The following is an 18,416-nucleotide window of genomic DNA, read 5'->3' on the forward strand; positions in this document are numbered from 1 at the left end:
GATCGCATGAGCCCAGGAGGTGGAGGTTACGGTGAAACAAAATGGTGCCACTGCACTCCAGCCTGGACAACCTGGGGCACCTGTCTCAAAAAATAGTCTTGTCCCTCAAACAGACTGCCTAAGTGCAGCAGCTTCACCTCTTCACTCCTACCTCCTCTTCTTCCTCTCTACAGCAAAACCCAACACAGAATGGGGTTCAGGGTGAGTATTTAGTTGAGTGATAAATCATTTAAGATTCAAAAAGTCTCCACCTATAGGATTTCTGAACAATATCTTTATTTAGCTCAGGTAGCTGTTCTTACACATTTTTAGATACTTGGGTTAGAATTTTCCCTATTACATTAAATCAATGGTTCTTAAGCTCTTATGCAAGCATGCAAGCACAATGCAGGCTAGAATAGAAAGATTGTTGTGTACAAACATTAAAAATAGACATTTTATTACAAGAGTGTAGAGAAGGGAGACCAATAGAAAGTAATTGAAATACCACCCCCTCACTCCAGCCCTAGTCCTTGTGCCTGGATATGTGCACTCCCTGTGCGCTGTGCTCCCCATAGACACAAGTCCCCAGCCCCTCCTGGACAGCAATAAGGGTCTTACAAGGCCAGAAGGCAGCCCTGTTTGTTCCTGCCTGCAGGAAGGGCAGAGGAATGTGATGTTCCCAGGAACTGTGTCCTAGAGCCATAGGGTCAGATTGCTCAACCTAGTTCAAGCAGTGAGACTACCTCTGTGCCAGTATCCTGGGCTGTCTCTTCCCTTCACTCTTGGCAGCTCCCAATTGTCAAAGATTGGACAAGGTCCTGGTTTGGCCAGTTCTAATTTGCTCAAGCCAGTCAGCACCCCCACAGAGCCACCTAGCTACTGGGCCCAGGGGCTTCCAGAGAGTTCTTCAGAGCTTCTCTGAGGCCTAAGGACCTCCTAACCCTAGCAGGCCACCTGGCTCAAGCACAACTTGGGAAGTCTCCATCAGCATCTATGTGGCCCTGTTTTACCTGTTGTCTCTGGAGGGTGTGCAGAGGCATGTCCACGGTAGGGGCAGGCAGGATCCCTTAGGCTTCCCCACAGCCCAGATAGCAAAACTGCAGCCATATCAGTGTCTGTGAGTTTCAGGCTGAACCTTAGACCACGTAGGCCAGCCCGCTGGTCTGGCTGCCCAACCAGACCAGGTAGACAGAGTCTAGGCCTCAGGGCTCTCAAGCACCTAAGAGCGCAGCTGCATTTGGAAGTGCTCACAGCAGGCATGCTTCATGGTTAGCCCATAGATGGGGGTCATGTCCACCTTCACACCCAGTGGCACACTGAATTCCACCCGCTGCAGCAGGATGGCCAGGAAGAGAAAGACTTCCCAGCGGGCAATGGTCTCACCGATGCACTTCCGCTTGCCCATGCCAAAGATAATCACCTTCTCACTTAACACCTTGTCGATAGCACCATCAGGGGTGAGAAACCGTTCAGGTAGGAACTCAGATGGGTTGACCCATAGCTTCCTGTAACCAGAGGGAGACAGTTGAAGTGGCAGCTCAGGGCTCAGAAGCATCAAGTGAATGGAGCTCCAGCCCCAAAGGATAGAGGACAGGCAAGCAGCCCATGGACAGGAGGATCAATGCAATGATTGTATTAATCATATATAAGAGCTTAAGAGGGTGGACCCAGCCTTTCCTCTGCATCTCTGAACTTACTGGTCATGGTTGATCTGCCACTGGTTTACAAAGACACAACGCCCCTTGGGGATGTAAAAGCCTTTCAGACTTGTGTCTCTTGTGGTGCTAGGGAGAAAGGAAGCTCTGTCAGGCTCAGGGCAACAGGCAAATCTCCCTGTCTCCCATGCCGTGTCCCTCCCACTAACCCTAATCAGGTATGTGGTCCAGAGTAAGACAAGTAATAGACAGCAGTGGCTCCATGGGGCCTTACCTGTGGGGGATGGTGAAGGGGACGAAGGAAGAGTGTCGGAAGGTCTCCAGGATGAAGGCCTCCATATAGGGCAGATGGGATCTGTCAGAGAGCCAGGGCCGCCGCGACCTGCCAATCACTGTGTCTGCAGAACACGGGACAAGATGGATGCAGGGGCTGCCTAGACCTGGCCAGGCCCCTGGCATTGACCCATTTGAAGGAGCCACTACCTACCTAGCTCCTCTTGGATCTTTCTCTGTACCCTGGGGTTCATCACCAAATACGAGAGGCTCCAAGAGATAGCAGTTGTGACTGTGTCAAACCCTGGACAGGGTAGAACAGAAGAAGTTAGGCAGGCAGCAGGTCAGGGCACTTGAGCACAGCAAGCACACAATGGGGTAACTTATACCAGCTCCAAAGAGGTCCAAGACAATGTTAATGATCTTCTCATCTGACAGCTGGATATTGGCGTTCTCATCCAGCTGCTTCTCCTGACAGTGCTCAATCAGGCTGTCTGTGATGTCCCGGATGTGGCCCTTAGGTAGGGAAAGTCCACAGGTGAGCAAGATCTCAAACCCAGAGCTACCTCTCCATCCAGGTCTGGTCCTTCACTATTCCTAGCACATTTTTTCTGGAGGTGATGCCCCCTGAGGCTGTTGTCCCAGCTTCTGTCTGCCTCTGCAAGGCTCTCTCCTACTACCTTAGAATGCTGCTAGCCCCAACTCAAGGGACATCTGATACACAGCATCTTGTACTGTTATCACCTGGATGTGCTCTTTATCTTCTTCCTATTATGAGGCCAGGAGATGAACTCTTTAACTCTTCCTGGCTCCCTCAACAACTGCCCAGGGTCCTGCATGTAATGGCTGTTCAGTGGCTATTGCTGTCTGTAGAAGCATGGAAGGGTTAGTCAAGAAAAAGTTCTATTTCCCTGCCAAGGAAGAAGACTATTCCACAACTGGCTTCAAGATCCCAGGTTGAAGCCTTCCTGAGAACTTGCCAAGCCCCATGCAGTTCCTCTTACCTTTGACCTCCCAGGCCCTGATGCCGTCTGCTTCCCACCACCCACCTGCCTTTCCCCAGACTGTACCTTCTCAAAGGTTTTGTAGTGCTCCTTGATCATCTTCTGCATGAAGCTGTAGAACTTCTCATTCAGGTCCTTGAAGGCATTCAGGGAAGGGTTGGGCAGGTAGCGAAGAATAGGGATGAAGTCAGCTGGATTTCCAGAGCCAACCACCTCCGCGAAATTATTACTCAGGTTGACTAGGCTAAGCAGTTCTTGGTGGTTGTGGTCATAGCGCTGGCCAAAGCAAATGGCACAGATGACATTGGTCACTGATACCACCACATACCTGTAGGGGTTAAAGTGCCCAGGCCCTGCCATCAGCTCCTGCAACGTGCTGATCAGGACCTCAGCCTCCTTGCTCACATGCTCCTCCAGGTAGCAGGAGGATGAAGAGGCTGGGTCAGAGGCAATGGAGAAACTTTTCAGGCCATTCTGGGCCAGGCGCCGGCGGGCAGCCCACACTGGTCCAGAGTCTGGGCTGAAGGACATGCTCTGGCCATTACTGATGAGGGTGAAGGTGTAGAGGTCAGGCCGGCCCTTGAAATCATCGCCCTGCCGCACCAGGGCCTGCTGGATGGTGTCCAGGCCGCTCAGCACCAGCACGGGTGTGGAGCCAATGCGGATCTGCAGCACGTCCCCATACTGCTGGCTCATCCTTGACAGTGCCAGGTGAGGGTTCTTCCCCAGGGTCAGCATGTGCCCGATCAGAGGCCAGCCCCATGGCCCTGGTGGATTCTTCAGGCCTTTGGGGACCCGAGGTCTTAAGGCCCTGATTACCCAGAATACCAGGCAGAAGATGACAGAGGCCAGAAGAAACTCTGTGGCCGACATGGAGATTGGGAAAAGCATGATCAGTGTAGGGATCTTGGAGGTGGCTGCTGAGAGAAGGTGAAGAAAGAAAAAAAATCAAGCCATCAGATTGGGGGATGAGTACAGCCAATATCTAGAGTGTCAGGGAAAGGGGAAACCTTTCCACCAGAACTGCTTACTGGGCATGAAGAAGAGGATGAGGTGGGGAGAAGTTGTTGACCTACCACTGTGGGCTAAGAATTTCACAGTCATTCTTCATTCAGCCCTGGCCACAAATCTATGAAGTAGCCTGCAGTGAGGCTCAGAGAAGGTAAGTAACTTGCCCAAGGTCACACAGCCAAAATGTTGGGTGCAGACTCCCAAGCCAAGTTGCCTAATTGCAGAATGCTTTCTCTTAACTGCTGTACCAATCTAAAGTGACATCTTCCAATGTCAATTGGTGATTTCCACATAGTACCAGTACTGTTATTTACTTCACATTTTCCTAAAATCAACTTTAAATCTATCTACATATCATCATAAACAATATCTGTGTGAAAGTACAAGTTTGATTTTTCCCCTTACACATTAAAATAAACACATAATCAATGTGTATCACCCCGAGTCCTACCCACCACACTTAGGAAAATCATGTTCTCAGGGGAATTAGGGATCATCTGATCCTTTAGCCTCATTTAACATTTGGGGGAAGCAGCGCTGACTTGCCCAAAGTCCCCCAGCAATCAGTGACAGAGCCAGGACTCAGACTCCTTAGGGACACTTCCCTGGAAATTCCCAGCTGCTGTCACATGTACCTCCCTTTGAAGAGTGGTCAGATCAATGAAGGAATTTTCCCAGAACCCTCAGTTCTCTGCTGCTCAATCCCAGCATGCAGGAAATCCCACCAGACCCCAGGACAGAGTGAGGAAGAGATAGGGGACAGGATGGCCACTTCCCAAACCACATTGCTCTCAGCCCCAGCTCTCTGAGTTCAACTGATCCACAGTTTAAAGGCAGCTGGAGACCAGCTAGATTGAGCTCTTTAGTCAGAGAAATCCAGGCCAGGGTTTTTTTTTTGCTCAATTCTCAATGAATGAACAGTTTGGACCTCCCCCTTTTGCAGGTTACCAGAGAGCAGAGAATAAATGGAAGGTTCCCACTAGGCTGTAAGAAAACCCCAGACTGGAATCAGGGAAATCAGGAATGGATCTAAACTGAAAGGAAACTGAGGCAATACTTTCGCTGTAAGCTTGACCTAAAAAGGGTGTGTAAATTCATAAACCACTCTCTCCAACATGTCAGGCATCTCTGCCTGCTACCCTGGACTGGAGGTCAGTAGACCCAACATTCTAGTCAAAGTGATCTTGGATTGCACATTTTACTTTTCTGGGGTCCAATTTCAACACCTGAGAGAGGGTAAGACAAGATCTCTCAGTTCAGAGTACCCAGCTGGATCCAGAGGGAAGAGAAAACACAGATCTGCTGTGGGGAACCTGACAGTCTTACCAGTGAGGCTCCCCACAGGAGAAACTCACAAGACAGGGAGATGGATGGTTCCTACCACAAGTATTATAGTGGAGGGAGGCTTCCTGGAGGGACTAAATATCAAAGCACACTAGATCCCCGAGTCAACAGGGGACAGTGCCAGGCTTTGGTGTGCTATGGTGTCCTCTTCTGCACAATGGGTATCCCAAGGACCTGCAGCCTTTGTAAGATGGTAGGAGGCCAAGGGAGATGTGACTGATGAGTTTTTAGGGACTGGTATTTCCAGCTCCCTGCAGTTGGCAATCTGTCACCCTGATTGTCTCCCAGCAAAAGACAAAGAAGATGGTCAATGAAATAGGAAAGGCCTGGGACTCCTGCACAGATCTGCCTCTATTGTTCCAGCTGTCTAGGACATCTCAGCACTGACAAGCCACCCTTGGGAGGGTAAAATCTGCCAGGGGTAGCTTCTTAGGCTAGGGCAGGGTACAGCCGGTAAGAATCCAGCCCACCCCCTTCATCCACCCCACCCCCTCCATCCACCCTGCCCACCCAAGGAGAAGCCCCTGTCATCAGAAAGCCTGAGGGAGGGGCTGCACATATTCCAGCCTGCCAGGTGGCCTTGATGGGGAAGCCCCAAGGTGGGCAGAGAGTCACTCACTAGAGGATGGAGCTGGAGTCTGGGTCCTTAAGTCCTGAATGAGATGCCATCTGTATCTAGAGGTCTGGTACCAGCTGTGGGACCATGGGCAAGTCCTCCTCTTCCCCTGGCCTCAGTTTCCCCACTAGGGGGCTAGACTGCCTGGTCACTAAAAACACTCTGAGCCTCCCTTTTTGGAGGTGCTGGACAGGTAGCTACCTAAGAAGTCCTGAAGGCACCAAAATGCTCCTTTTATTGGGAGAGAAGGGGCAAGCCAGAAGCCCCCCAGCAACTCACCTGTGGCTGTAAGGAGGTACTGAGCTGAGCTGGGAAGGGTGGACTCTTGGAGCCTGGGATCACAAGGATCAGGGAAGGTTCCAAGGAACTGTCACCTTCAGGGTGAGGGTGAAGGCACTGCCACCTTTATAGGCGGGCTTGTACGTGTGGCCACGCCTCCTTCCCTGGAGCGAGCTGAGATGGAGGGAGGAGCAGCCTGAACCAGGCTGGTCTGTCTGGGAAAGGAGAGAAAGGTGGCGGAGGGGGGAGGGGAGCAAGAACCCACTATGGCACTATGGGACACCTCATCTCGGTGCCTGTACATAGAGGGGTGAGGGCTGGGGACACCTGGAAGCCCCAATTCCAAGGCGTCCCAAGGGCAGTGCAGAACCCAGCCGAGGAGGGGGTTTGAGGGAGAAGTCCCAGGACAGCCCGAAGAGAGGGTACAGGAAGCTCCATCCTGGGGCGCGGGGACTCCTCTTCGTCATTTTTGCACCCACTGGAACGCTGGGCGTGCAGATGCCTCCCCAGCGCTACAGCCTATCCAGACTCGGCAGGCGGGGGCGGGGCTGCCCCGTGGTGACCTTCTTCCCGGGGTTACTGAGTCCCAGCTCGCGTGAGAAGCGCTGCGACCCCAGCCCTGAGGTCACGGGGGCCGGAAGGCCACAGGCGCCGCGGGGCTGGCCTTGTCCCCCAGAGCCCGGGCGACTAGCTGAGGTTCGCGCCTCTTGATTGAAGGATCGGAATGGATGGCGAAGGCGCAGGCGCGCTGAGCGCTCACTAGCGGCTCCTCGCCGCCTCTAGGATCGCCTTAGTCCTGATTGCAACCCGCGGTCCCTCCAGCCAGGACCCACCGGCCCTTGAGGGTTCTTCTTGGCTCCCGGGGTTGCTAGTGCTTTGATTGGCGGAGCACAGAAATCCGGCGGCGGGGGGCCAAGGAAAGACTCTGGGGCCCAGGGACCACGGAGGGGGCACCTGGCGCGGAGCCCCCACCCCACCCCCGGCTAGCTTGCGTGAGCCGGCGACATCCCTCTAGGGGGCAGAGGTCAGGCGGCCCGTCCCCGCCCCACCTGGCCCGGGGGCGCGGTGCCCAGGCGTTGCGTGAGAAGGACCGGAGGCCCGCGCAGCCACCCGGCCGCCCCATTCCCCGGCCCGGCGCGGGTCTAGCAGTCACGCGAGGGGGGAGGGAGTCGGGGCGGGGCTCTTAAAGGGCCAGCCTCGCGCGCGGCGTGGGGTTGGGGTGGAGGGAGAGGAACTGTCGAAGGGTGGCGGGTGCGCGATTGAATAAGGGGGTGCGGTGCAAAGGGTCTAGGTCTGCGTGCGGCTTCTGCCTGCAAGGAGAGGCAGCCTGCATGTGTCCGCATTTTCGGTCCACGCCTGTGGCACGACACGAAGCCCCAGTGCCACCTGGCATGGCCTAGCTGCCTGCCTCCGACGCTATCCCGCCCTCCGGAGCCTTCCTGTTACAGGGTTTCCAGGAAAAAAAAAAAAAGTTGTTATTTGCGTGCCTAGCTCAACCTGGCCCCAACTAACATCGTTACCCGCCATCCCCAGCGTGCTCCCCAACCCGGTGGCACCACCATCCGTCGCTGGTCCAGGCCAGAAAATAATCCCCTCACCTCCCACTCCGGTTATATGCGGCCTCGTGCATTGCACAAATATGTACCAAGCAACTACTATGTGCCAGGAGCTGTTCAGAGGCGCTGGCGATTGATAGAGAAGGGAACACAGCTGACAGCACTCCTAATCTCGTGGAGTTTACATTCTGATGGAAGGAGACAAGTTATATGCCCCAAATCTAGAGAATGTCAGAGGGTAAAAAGTGCGGTTGAAAAAAATTAAACAGAAAAGGCGTAGGGATTACGTGAGGGCAGATTGCAATTCAAAACAAGGTGGTCAGAGAAGGCCTTGCGGAGAGAGGCAGGAGTGTGGAGTCAAGAATCAATGCGCATAGATATCTGGATAAAGAGTGTACCTGGGCAGGTGCGGTGGCTCACGCCTGTAATCCCAGGACTTTGGAAGGCCGAGTCGGGAGGATCGCCTGAGGTCAGGAGTTCAAGACCAGCCTGGCCAATATGGCAAAACCCCGTCTCTACCAAAAATACAAAAATTAGCCGGGCGTGGTGTCGCTCGCCTGTAATCCCAGATGCTGAGGCGGTGAGGGGTGGTTGCGGAGAGTGGAGTCAGGCAGGAGAATTGCTTGAACCTGGGAGGCGGATGTTGCAGTGAGCTGAGATCGCGCCACTGCACTCCAACCTGGGTGACAGAGTGAGACTCCATCTCAAAAAAAAAGACTGCAGCTGGCAGAGGGAACAAGCAAAATCAAAGCCTCCCGCCACCCCCCACCACAGTGGTTCTTGAAGGACTGAGCAGTACCAGGGATGTGCAGAGGTCATGTGACTGGGGAGTTCTCCTGGCATGTAGTCCCAGGGGATGGGATGCCGATGAGGGACAGCGCCCTGCCCCATGTGCAGGGAGCACCCCATTGAGAAACATGAGACTTCCTCTGTGCGAGATAGAGACATGGCTGGGGTGTAAGAGAAGCAAGGTCACTTGGGCTACTGTGCTAAGAATAGGAGGCACATTTCTCTGCTTGGCATGTGCTTTGGCATCTGTCCAGCTCCACTGCCACAACTCATCCAGGGCCCATCATTGCTCCCTGGAGCACTTAGCCTCCACCTAGGTTCCCATTTGCCTTTTGCTCCTTCCAATTACTTCTCCATCCTGTGGTACCCAGAGTGGTCCTGTCAAAAATGCAAAATCTCATTCCATCACCACCTTGCTTAAACTTCTTTGGTAGCTCCCACCACTCTGAAGACAAGAATGAGAATCTTTAGCAGAACCTACCAGGCCTGCCTGCTTCTAGTTCTAGTGTCCCCTACCTTGAGTCTCAGATAAAACATCACTTCCTCTGGGATGCCTTTCTGGATTCTCCCCCCAGAAAATTAGGTTTCTCCTGGTCGCTGTTTCCAGCACTTCTCCATGGTAATTCTTAGGACACTGGATACTTGCTATAGCCTTGACCCAACCTGCCACTTCTTTCCGTATGCTCTAACAAGGAAAACCAACCTGCAGGAAATTGATCTGATAAGCCAAGTCCAGGCAAGATATTAATAACTGGTAAAGGAATTAGACACAGCTATACTATACGCAGGCCAAATGGCAAGAGAGATGTTGAATCCAAAGTGCTGATTCTATAATGGTGGAATTTAGGCAACAGAACAGGCAGGAGACAAGGGAGGTATTGCTGGGCTTTCTCAGCGTCCTTCCAATTATTCTACCCTCTGCATCTTTGATTCAGTCTGAGGAGCTTCATGGTACCCAAGAGAGGTCTGTCCTTCAATCCTAGTTGGAGCTAGAGCCAGAGAATGAGCCTCTGTGGAAGCCATGGCAAGGAAGTAGAGAGCAAGGCACTCAGATCCTCCAACATGCTCTGCAGCATAACCTCTTCTTCAGCTTCCCAGGGCCCCCCCACCAATGCCCCAGCTCTGGAAAATCATGGCAGCCTGGTCACCAGGGCTGGAAGACCATCTAGTGCTGGGGCTCCCAACCAGGGACCCTTCTCTTGATAGAAAGTGCATTGCTTTGCTTGCATTATCTAAGAGGCTCTTGACTCCTCAAAAATTCATTAGCTAATAAAGCCAATTCCTCTCTCACTTCTTAGGTGGAGAGATGGGTGCCAGAAAAGAAAAGGCCCAAGTATGCATGGCAAATCAAAGCAGAGCCTAGAACTCCAGCTTCTTGCTTCTAGGCCAGGGCCCTTCTCACCATAACTTATCATCCCAGACTATAAGTGAAGCCCCAGGGGGCCAAAGATAGACAGACTCAGTCCCTGGGCCAGGGCCCCCCACCTCTCCACACCCCTGGACTGGTGCACTGGGGTTACAAAAGATGTTGCACTTCTCATCACCAAGCCGTGTCTTGGCTAACAGTTCACAATAACAGGAAGGGGGCCCACACTGAGCACTGGGCAGAGGAGGGAGTCAGGCAGGAGGTTAGAGGACCTTGGCCTGGAGCTCAGCACTCAATCCTGGGTCAAAGTTTGCATGCCTTTGCGTGAGAAGCTCTTTGGCTAGGATTCCCTAGTGATCAATACCAGGAGCAGGGGCAGAAGTGCTGGGGAGGGGAAAGGGCTCTGGGCTGGAGAGATGGAGACAGCTGAGAGGGCTTAGCCCAGCAAAATCATCAGCCTAGGGCTTTCAGTGAGCCCTGCTGAAGGCTGTGAGCAAAGGGGACTGGGAGACAAGCAAGACCCACAGCAAACCCCTGCCCCATGGTAGAGATGGGAGACATACCCTAGACAAGTCCTGTGATGAGTCTGGAGATGCTGCAGGAGCTGTGAGGAGGCGGGGGCAGGAGGGGTGTTAAAGAGATGCCCCCTAGAGAGTGGAGAACTAGAGAAGGGCCCTGGAGTCTAAGGAGCATAGGAAGGGCATTCCTAGCATGGGGAAGAGACACAATGTGAACAACAGATGGTAGTGGGAGGTCAGGGTGAAGGCAGTTTGGGTGGATGTGGAGAACTGGGACTTGTCTCCCAATGTGTTCTCACCCCACCAAGTCACCCTCTTCTCCTACTGAGATCTGAGCCTGAGCATCTTCCCTTCCTCTCCTGCCTGTGCCCAGAGAGCCAGAGAGATTGAGTTTGCAGGATACAGGGCTCAGATGGGGCAGCTCTTGGCTCCCTGGCTCTTGGCTGCTATAGTTAGGATGACAGTACTTTCCCAGGGCAGTCTAAGCCTGTCGCCCTGGAAGAATTGTTAAAAGTGCCCTCTTTCACTCTCAAAAGATCCTGGCTTGGATGATAATAAGTTATATAGTCACCCCAGTGATGGTGGGCATGGGTGGGTTTTGGGGGCCCAGCATCTGTTCTCCCTTCTTTTGGCAACACCACATCAATTGTCATTTCGAGATCACCTCACCCCACTCTCAGCTAATAGGGTTACTGTAGCTGACCCACCCCAGGCCAAGCCAATGAGAACGCTATGGGAGTTTCCCAACACCCCCTGCCTTCTGTCGCTCGCCAGAGTGCAGTGGTGCGATCTTGGCTCACTGCAAACTCCACCTCCTGGGTTCAAGCAATTCTCCTGACTCAGCCTCCCAAGTAGCTGGGATTACAGGCACCTGCCACCACATCCAGCTAATTTTTTTTTTTTTTTGGTATTTTTAGTAGAGACAGGGTTTCACCAAGTTGGCCAGGCTGGTCTTGAACTCCTGACTTCAGGTGATCCCCCTGCCTCGGCCTCCCTGGGATTATAGGCGTGAGCCACCATGTCCAGCCCCCTATGGGAGTTTTGATGAAATCAATGGAAAAGAGAGGTTCTCCTGTCAGGGGTGGCTACACTGGCTAGAAAGTAAGTCTGAAACTGCCAGTAGTCATTTTTTAAGGAAGCCGGCCTTAGAATGATACCTACTCAAGGAAAAGCAGATCTGGGAGATGAGGGAGGAAGAGGGGGAAAAATTGAAGACATTAAGCCTCTAGATCTGGTTATTCCTGAAGTCAGTGAAGTTCACCCATAGAAGGTCCCTGTTAAAAAACCAATATCACCATCACCTCCCCCTTCTCTTCCTGTCTGCCTCTTTTTCCTTCTTCTTCACCCCTGCCTCATTCTCTTCCTTCTCTTCCCTCTCCTCCTCCTCCTCTTTCTTTTCTAGTATGAGGTGGGTTTGGGGGACTTACAGCTGCAAGAACCCAAACCTGCCATCCAGGAAGGCTTACCCAGCAGAGCTCTCTGAGTGACTAAAGCCTGGTACTTGCAGGCCCCAAGAAGACCTACCCAGGTTGAACAGAGTCCTAAGAGGTTACTTCTATCTAGCAGCTTCCCACTGGTCTGCTTCTGTACCTAAATGGCCACCATCCGAACCACTTTGGGAGGCAAATTGTATCTCCAGAAGACCCCGTGATGCTGTCAAGTTGTTGGCTGGCCAGTTCCTGCGAGAGAAGCCATGCGCGTGACATTGTTGATCAGTTGAGTCTGTGCTGTGTCACTGTGCAGTTCCTCCTGCACTCCCAGCAGTCTGGGAGCAGAGCTCACCACCATGGAGGCTGGAGGCTTCTTGGCTCCAAGCAAACAGCCAACAAGGGAAAGGAGGAGAAAACGGAACCCAGAGAGGGTTGCTATGGAAAGGCTATAGACAGGAGTTGTGGCCTTCAATAGAGGGTCGCAGCTAGTGCTCAAAGACCCTGCAGGGAAGCAGCCTACATGTTCCAACCTCACTCTATTCGTGCTCTCTGTCCTACTGGTGCCTTCCATGAATGGAACCTAACTGGAAGCCAGGATGCAAATAGTCCATGAATGCAGCCTGCATAAGTTAGCCCTCTAGGACGGTGGGTAGAGAAGGGTGGAAAGTGAGTCTGGAGAGACAAGTGGAAAGCATCTAGCGCTCTACCCCAGGGCCTTTGCACTTGCTCCTCCCTTCACCAGCAAACTTTTTTTTAAAGCTTGCTTGCATTTGCCTTTCCCCCTTCTCCAATTTTTATTTATTTATTTTTCATACAAATATATGGGGTACAAGTGCAATTTTGTTACATGCGTAGATTGCGAAGTGGTAGGGTCAGGACTTTTAAGGTACCCAAAAGCACTGTACAATTACCCATTAAGTAATTTCTCATCATCCACCCCCTTTACCAGAAAACTCTTCTTTCCCAAAATCCTCATGTCTTACTTCCTCAAATATCACTTTCTCAGTATGCCTTCTCCTATAGTTTTGTTTTTGTTTTTTTGAGACAGTCTCGCTGTGTTTGCAGTGGCATGATCTCAGCTCACTGCAACCTCTGCCTCCTGGGTTCAAGCAATTCTCTTGCCTCAGCCTCCCGAGTAGCTGGGATTACAGGTGCCCACCACCACACTCAGCTAATTTTTGTATTTTTAATAGAGATGGGGTTTCACCATGTTGGCCAGCCTTGTCTCAAACTCCTGACCTCAGGTGATCCACCCTCCTCGGCCTCCCAAAGTGCTGGGATTACAGGCGTGAGTCACCACGCCCAGACTCTCATATAGTTTGGATGTTTGTCTCCTCCAAATCTCATGTTGAAATGTAATCCCCAGTGTTGGAGGTGGGGCCTGGTGGGAGGTGACTGGATCATGGGGTCGGATCCTCATGAATGGTTTAGCACCATCCCATTGGTGTTAATTGAGTTCTCGCCCTAAGTTCATGTGAGATCCGATTATTTAAAAGTATGTGGCACCTGCCCCCACCCTTGTTCCTGCTTTCTCTTGCACCCGCTTCACCTTCTGGGATGATTATAAGGTTCCTGAGGCCCGCACCAGAAGCAGATGCTGCATCCATGCTGGTACTGCCTCCAGAACCATGAGCCAATTACACCTCCTTTCTTTATCAATTACCCAGTCTCAGGTATTCCTTACCTTCCTTGGCCATCCCACCTAAAACTGTTACCCTGACTCATAGTTTCTATCCTTCTCTCTCCTTAATTTTATAGCACTTAGAGACTCCAAACATACTGTATATTTTGCGTATTTATGTTGCAGATAGGCTATATCCCTCAACTAAAATGTAAGCTCCAACAGAGCAGGCACTTTGATCTGTTGTGATCAATGCTTCATCAATAGCACCTAGCACATGGTAGATGCTAAATAGACAGTTGTTAAATAATTGAATATAAGCGTGGCAGGCCCCCAAGTGGGAAAATACACAAGATTTGAAGTGGCAGAGGCCTTGTGTGAGAGTCTGGTTCCTGGTAGGCAGGGCACCAAGTCCAAGACAGTCAGCTGAATGGATCTCCTCAGCTCAGATGCTTTTTTAATGCCTGCTAGATGGGCATTAATCATTTTGCTCCCAGGAGATAGGTGATCAGGTACACTCCTGCCTTAAGAAGTTCATCTTGGTCTGGCCTAGCTTAGCACCCTGCCTTGTGCCAGCTTCACTCTATCCAAGGCCAACATCTGGGCTGGGTCTCACTGCCAACCACATGGCCATGATCCTCAGACTTTCCCAACCTCCTCCAATTTTAAAGTCTCCAGGTTCCTCCCAACAGGATGGCTTCTCTCTCCACACTCCAGATACAACACAGTAATCAGGGGAGATCAGGCTCTGCAGCTGCTCTCAGCAGGATTGGGACAAAAATCCTCCACGTTTTGGTGGGTGGGGAAGGGCTATGAAGATCCAGCCTCCGGGATGCTGCTCAGAGAAAGCTGGGGAGCAGGTGGCTCAGAGCTTCTGGACTGACCCTAGATGGAAGGTAGTGGAGATGAAAGGAGATCTTCTTTTTCCTTTCTCTTCTGCCTTTAATAACATCAAATATGGTTAATTTAGGTCCATGTTATAGACGAGAATTTGACTAATCCTTCTCAGGTTAGCAGTTTATTATTGCACAAATGTTTCCCAAGCCAATGAATTGTGAAAACAGCCTTGCAGGGGAATGTTTGACCTACTGAAGGGCATGTTCGGCATGATCAGAGGAACACTCTGTTTCCAAGTTAGTAATGCCTCTTTACATATAAACACTGATGTTCGTTGATAATGAACATTCATGTCCTCTAATCAAAGCAGAGCCTCTGGGGACACTTCTCTATCAGCCAAGTGCTCCTAGAAGTGTTCTGCCCTGGTTGGAATGTGCGCCCCAATTTTCATGTGTTGGAAACATAATCCCAAAATTCATATGTTGATTGAAGGTAGTGAGGGCTTTGGGAAGTAATTAGGATTAGATAAGGTCATCAACGTGGTGCTCCCATAATGAGACTGGAGGCTTTATAAGAAAAGAGAGACCTGAGCTGACACCACACTCTTGCCTCTTACCATGTAATGTCCCCCTCTGTGTTTTGGTGTTTTGGCTTGTTTTGTTTGTTTGTTTGTTTGTTTGTTTGTTTGTTTGTTTTTGAGATTGAGCCTCACTCTGTCACTCAGGCTGGAGTGCAATGGTGTGATCTCGGCTCACTACAACCTCCACCTCCCAGGTTCAAGTGATTCTCCTGCCTCAGCCTCCCAAATGGCTGGGATTACAGGCATGCACCACCACACCCGGCTAATTTTTGCATTTATTTAGTAGAGACGGGGATTTCACCATATTGGCCAGGCTGGTCTCGAACTCCTGACCTCAAGTGATCCACCCATCTCAGCCTCCCAAACTGCTGAGATTACAGGTGTGAGCCACGACGCCTGACCTAGTCAGTGGTATCCTGTTATAGCAACCGAGAACAGACTGAGGCGGACATGCTCCTACGGTCTTTGCCAAGGAGGTAGCCTATTCAGATCCACTGGGGTGTCCAGCCAGTGAGGGCCACTCAGCCAACTTACGAATCCTTTTCCAACTCAACTGCTCCGTCACTTGTAGACACCCAATAGCCCTTCCCCCCAATCTTGATTTTTCCTCCTTCTTGGCACTCACCACTCTTGTTTTGTCTAGGAACCCTCCATCTTCCTTTCTAGAACTATGTGCTTCAGGGGAAGCTGACCCCAGGCCCAGCCTCAGAGAGTGGGTCTTGGCTGATCTGAACCAGTCATTGTTGCCCTGGCTATCTTGCTGCTGATTTAATTAAACATAGATCTGTGACATGATTCTGGCCAATGATAAGTGGGAAAAAATCTGCTGGGACAACTTTTAGGAGAAGGTTTCTTCACTCTTCAAAGGGACATATGAGAATGAAACTAGACCCCTGTCTCTCACCATATACACAAATCAAATCAAAATGGATTAAAGACTTCAATCTAAGACCCCAAACTATGAAATCACTAAAAGGAAACATTGGGGAAACTCTCCAGAACTGGACAAAAATTCCTCTTTTCTATTTTTCTTTTTTTTGTAGAGGCACAGTCTCAACTATGCTACCCAGGCTGGTCTCGAACTTCTGGGCTCAAGGTATCCTCCTGCCTGGGTCTCACAAAGTGCTGGAATCATAGGCATGAGCCACCTCGCCTGGCCCGGACAAAGATGTCTTGAGTGATATCTTACAAGCACAGGCCGAAGCAAAAATGGACAAATGAGATCTCATCAAGTTAAAAGCCTTCTGCACAGCAAAGGAAACAATCAACAAAGTGAAGAGACAATCCACAGAATGGGAGAAAATATTTGCAAACTACCCATATGACATGGGATTAATAACTGGAATATATAAGGAGCTCAAACAACTCAATAGAAAAAAGTCTAATAATCCGGCTTTTAAATTTAATCTGGCAAAAGATCTGAATAGACATTTCTCAAAAGAAGAAATACAAATGGCGGCCGGGTGCGGTGGCTCACGCCTGTAATGCCAGCACTCTGGGAGGCCGAGGCGGGCGGATCACAAGGTCAGGAGATTGAGACCATCCTGGATAACACGGTGAAACCCCGTCTCTACTAAAAATACAAAAAAAAATAGCCGGACGGGCCCGGCGCGGGAGGGAGCGAAACAGCGCGGGCAGCGAGCGAGATGCAGCACCGAGGCTTCCTCCTCATTCACCCTCCTCGCCCTGCTGGCGCTCACCTCCGCGGTGGCCAAAAAGAAAGATAAGGTGAAGAAGGGCGGCCCGGGGAGCGAGTGCGCTGAGTGGGCCTGGGGGCCCTGCATCCCCAGCAGCAAGGATTGCGGCGTGGGTTTCCGCGAGGGCACCTGCGGGGCCCAGACCCAGCGCATCCGGTGCAGGGTGCCCTGCAACTGGAAGAAGGAGTTTGGAGCCGACTGCAAGTACAAGTTTGAGAACTGGGGTGCGTGTGATGGGGGCACAGGCACCAAAGTCCGCCAAGGCACCCTGAAGAAGGCGCGCTACAATGCTCAGTGACAGGAGACCATCCGCGTCACCAAGCCCTGCACCCCCAAGACCAAAGCAAAGGCCAAAGCCAAGAAAGAGAAGGGAAAGGACTAGATGCCAAGCCTGGATGCCAAGGAGCCCCTGGTGTCACATGGGGCCTGGCCCACACCCTCCCTCTCCCAGGCCCGAGATATGACCCACCAGTGCCTTCTGTCTGCTCGTTAGCTGTAATCAATCATGCCCTGCCTTGTTCCTCTCACTCCCTAGCCCCACCCCTAAGTGCCCAAAGTGGGGAGGGACAAGGGACTCTGGGAAGCTTGAGCCTCCCCCAAAGCAATGTGAGTCCCAGAGCCCGCTTTTGTTCTTCCCCACAATTCCATTACTAAGAAATACATCAAATAAACTTTTCCTCCCCCCCCCCAAAAAAAAAAAATAGCCGGGCGTGGTGGCAGGTGCCTGTAGTCCCAGCTACTCGGAGAGGCTGAGGCAGGAGAATGGCGTGAACCCGGGAGGCGGAGTTTGCAGTGAGCCGAGATCGCGCCACTGCACTCCAGCCTGGGTGACAGAGCGAGACACTGTCTCAAAAAAAAAAGAAAGAAAGAAAGAAATATAAATGGCAAGCAAGTATATGAAAAGGTGCTTGACATCATTGACCAGAGAAATGCAAATCAAAACTACAATGAGATATCCTCTCACCAGTTAAGATGGCTTTTGTCCAAAAGACTGGCAATGACAAATGCTGGAGAGGATATGGAGGAAAGGGGACCTTCGTACACTGTTGAAAATGTAAATCAGTGTAAACACTATGAAGAACAGTTTGGAGGTTCCTCAATAAACTAAAAATAGAGCTACCATACGATCCAGCAATCTCACTGTTAGGTATACACCCAAAGAAAGGAAATCAGTATGTCAAAGAGATATGTGCACTCTCATGTTGACTGCAGCACTGTTCACAAAAGTTAAGATTTGGAAGCGACCTAAGTGTCCACCAACAGACGAATAGGTAAAGAAAATATGGTGCATATACACAATGGAGTGCTATTCAGCTGTAAAAAGAATGAGATCCGGCCGGGCGCGGCGGCTCACGCCTGTAATCCCAGCACTTTGGCAGGCCGAGGCGGGTGGATCATGAGGTCAGGATATAGAGACCATCCTGGCTAACACGGTAAAACCCCGTCTCTACTAAAAATACAGAAAATCAGCCGGGCGTGGTGGCGGGCACCGGTAGTCCCAGCTACTCGGGAGGCTGAGGCGGAAGAATGGCGTGAACCCGGGAGGCGGAGCTTGCAGTGAGCCGAGACCACACCACTGCACTCCAGCCTGGGCAACAGAGTGAGACTCTGCCTCAAAAAAAAAAATAAAAAACGAATAAGATCCTGTCATTTGCAGCAACACGGATGGAACTGGAGGTCATTATGTTGAGTTAAATAAGCCAGGCACAGGAAGACAAACTTCACATATTCTCACTTATTTGAGAGCTAAAAATTAAAACAATTGAACTCATGGAGAATGATGGTTACTAGAGGCTGGGAAGGGTAGTGGGAGCAGGGAGGGAGTAGGAATGATTAATGGGTACAAAATATAGTTAGA

General features: G+C 51.2%; 1 protein-coding gene and 1 pseudogene across 3 annotated transcripts; one reads left to right on the plus strand and one right to left on the minus strand.

The window, feature by feature from the left end:
* Positions 1 to 254: 254 nt before the first annotated feature.
* Positions 255 to 7,276, minus strand: LOC100585507 (cytochrome P450 1A1). 2 transcript variants are annotated; one of them, XM_030814766.1, is made up of 7 exons: positions 6,165 to 7,276; positions 2,981 to 3,834; positions 2,300 to 2,426; positions 2,125 to 2,214; positions 1,912 to 2,035; positions 1,680 to 1,766; positions 255 to 1,487 (listed from the first exon to the last, which is right to left on the minus strand). In XM_030814766.1, the coding sequence occupies exons 2-7, from the start codon at positions 3,803 to 3,805 to the stop codon at positions 1,202 to 1,204; spliced, it is 1,539 nt and encodes a 512-aa protein (XP_030670626.1). In that variant the 5' UTR covers positions 3,806 to 3,834; positions 6,165 to 7,276; the 3' UTR covers positions 255 to 1,201. The 2 variants fall into 2 exon arrangements, with proteins under 2 accessions (XP_030670626.1, XP_030670627.1); XM_030814767.1 differs by lacking the exon at positions 1,680 to 1,766.
* A 9,184-nt stretch (positions 7,277 to 16,460) lies between these two features.
* Positions 16,461 to 17,193, plus strand: LOC100586274 (annotated as a pseudogene). Its single transcript, XR_004030562.1, has one exon. The product of XR_004030562.1 is annotated as a midkine pseudogene (transcript).
* The last annotated feature ends 1,223 nt before the right edge of the window (positions 17,194 to 18,416 follow it).

Source organism: Nomascus leucogenys, chromosome 6 (genome assembly GCF_006542625.1).
Source record: "Nomascus leucogenys isolate Asia chromosome 6, Asia_NLE_v1, whole genome shotgun sequence".
NCBI classification, from domain to species: domain Eukaryota; kingdom Metazoa; phylum Chordata; class Mammalia; order Primates; family Hylobatidae; genus Nomascus; species Nomascus leucogenys.

Bases quoted from the DNA above. Each gene is read 5' to 3' on its own strand.
- LOC100585507 (XM_030814766.1), bottom strand. From the start codon at position 3,805: ATGCTTTTCCCAATCTCCATGTCGGCCACAGAGTTTCTTCTGGCCTCT. The intron at 2,427-2,980 runs GTACAGTCTGGG...TCCCTACCTAAG, and splicing joins ACTACAAAACCTTTGAGAAG to GGCCACATCCGGGACATCAC. The intron at 1,767-1,911 runs GTAAGGCCCCAT...CTTTCTCCCTAG, and splicing joins CCCTTCACCATCCCCCACAG to CACCACAAGAGACACAAGTC.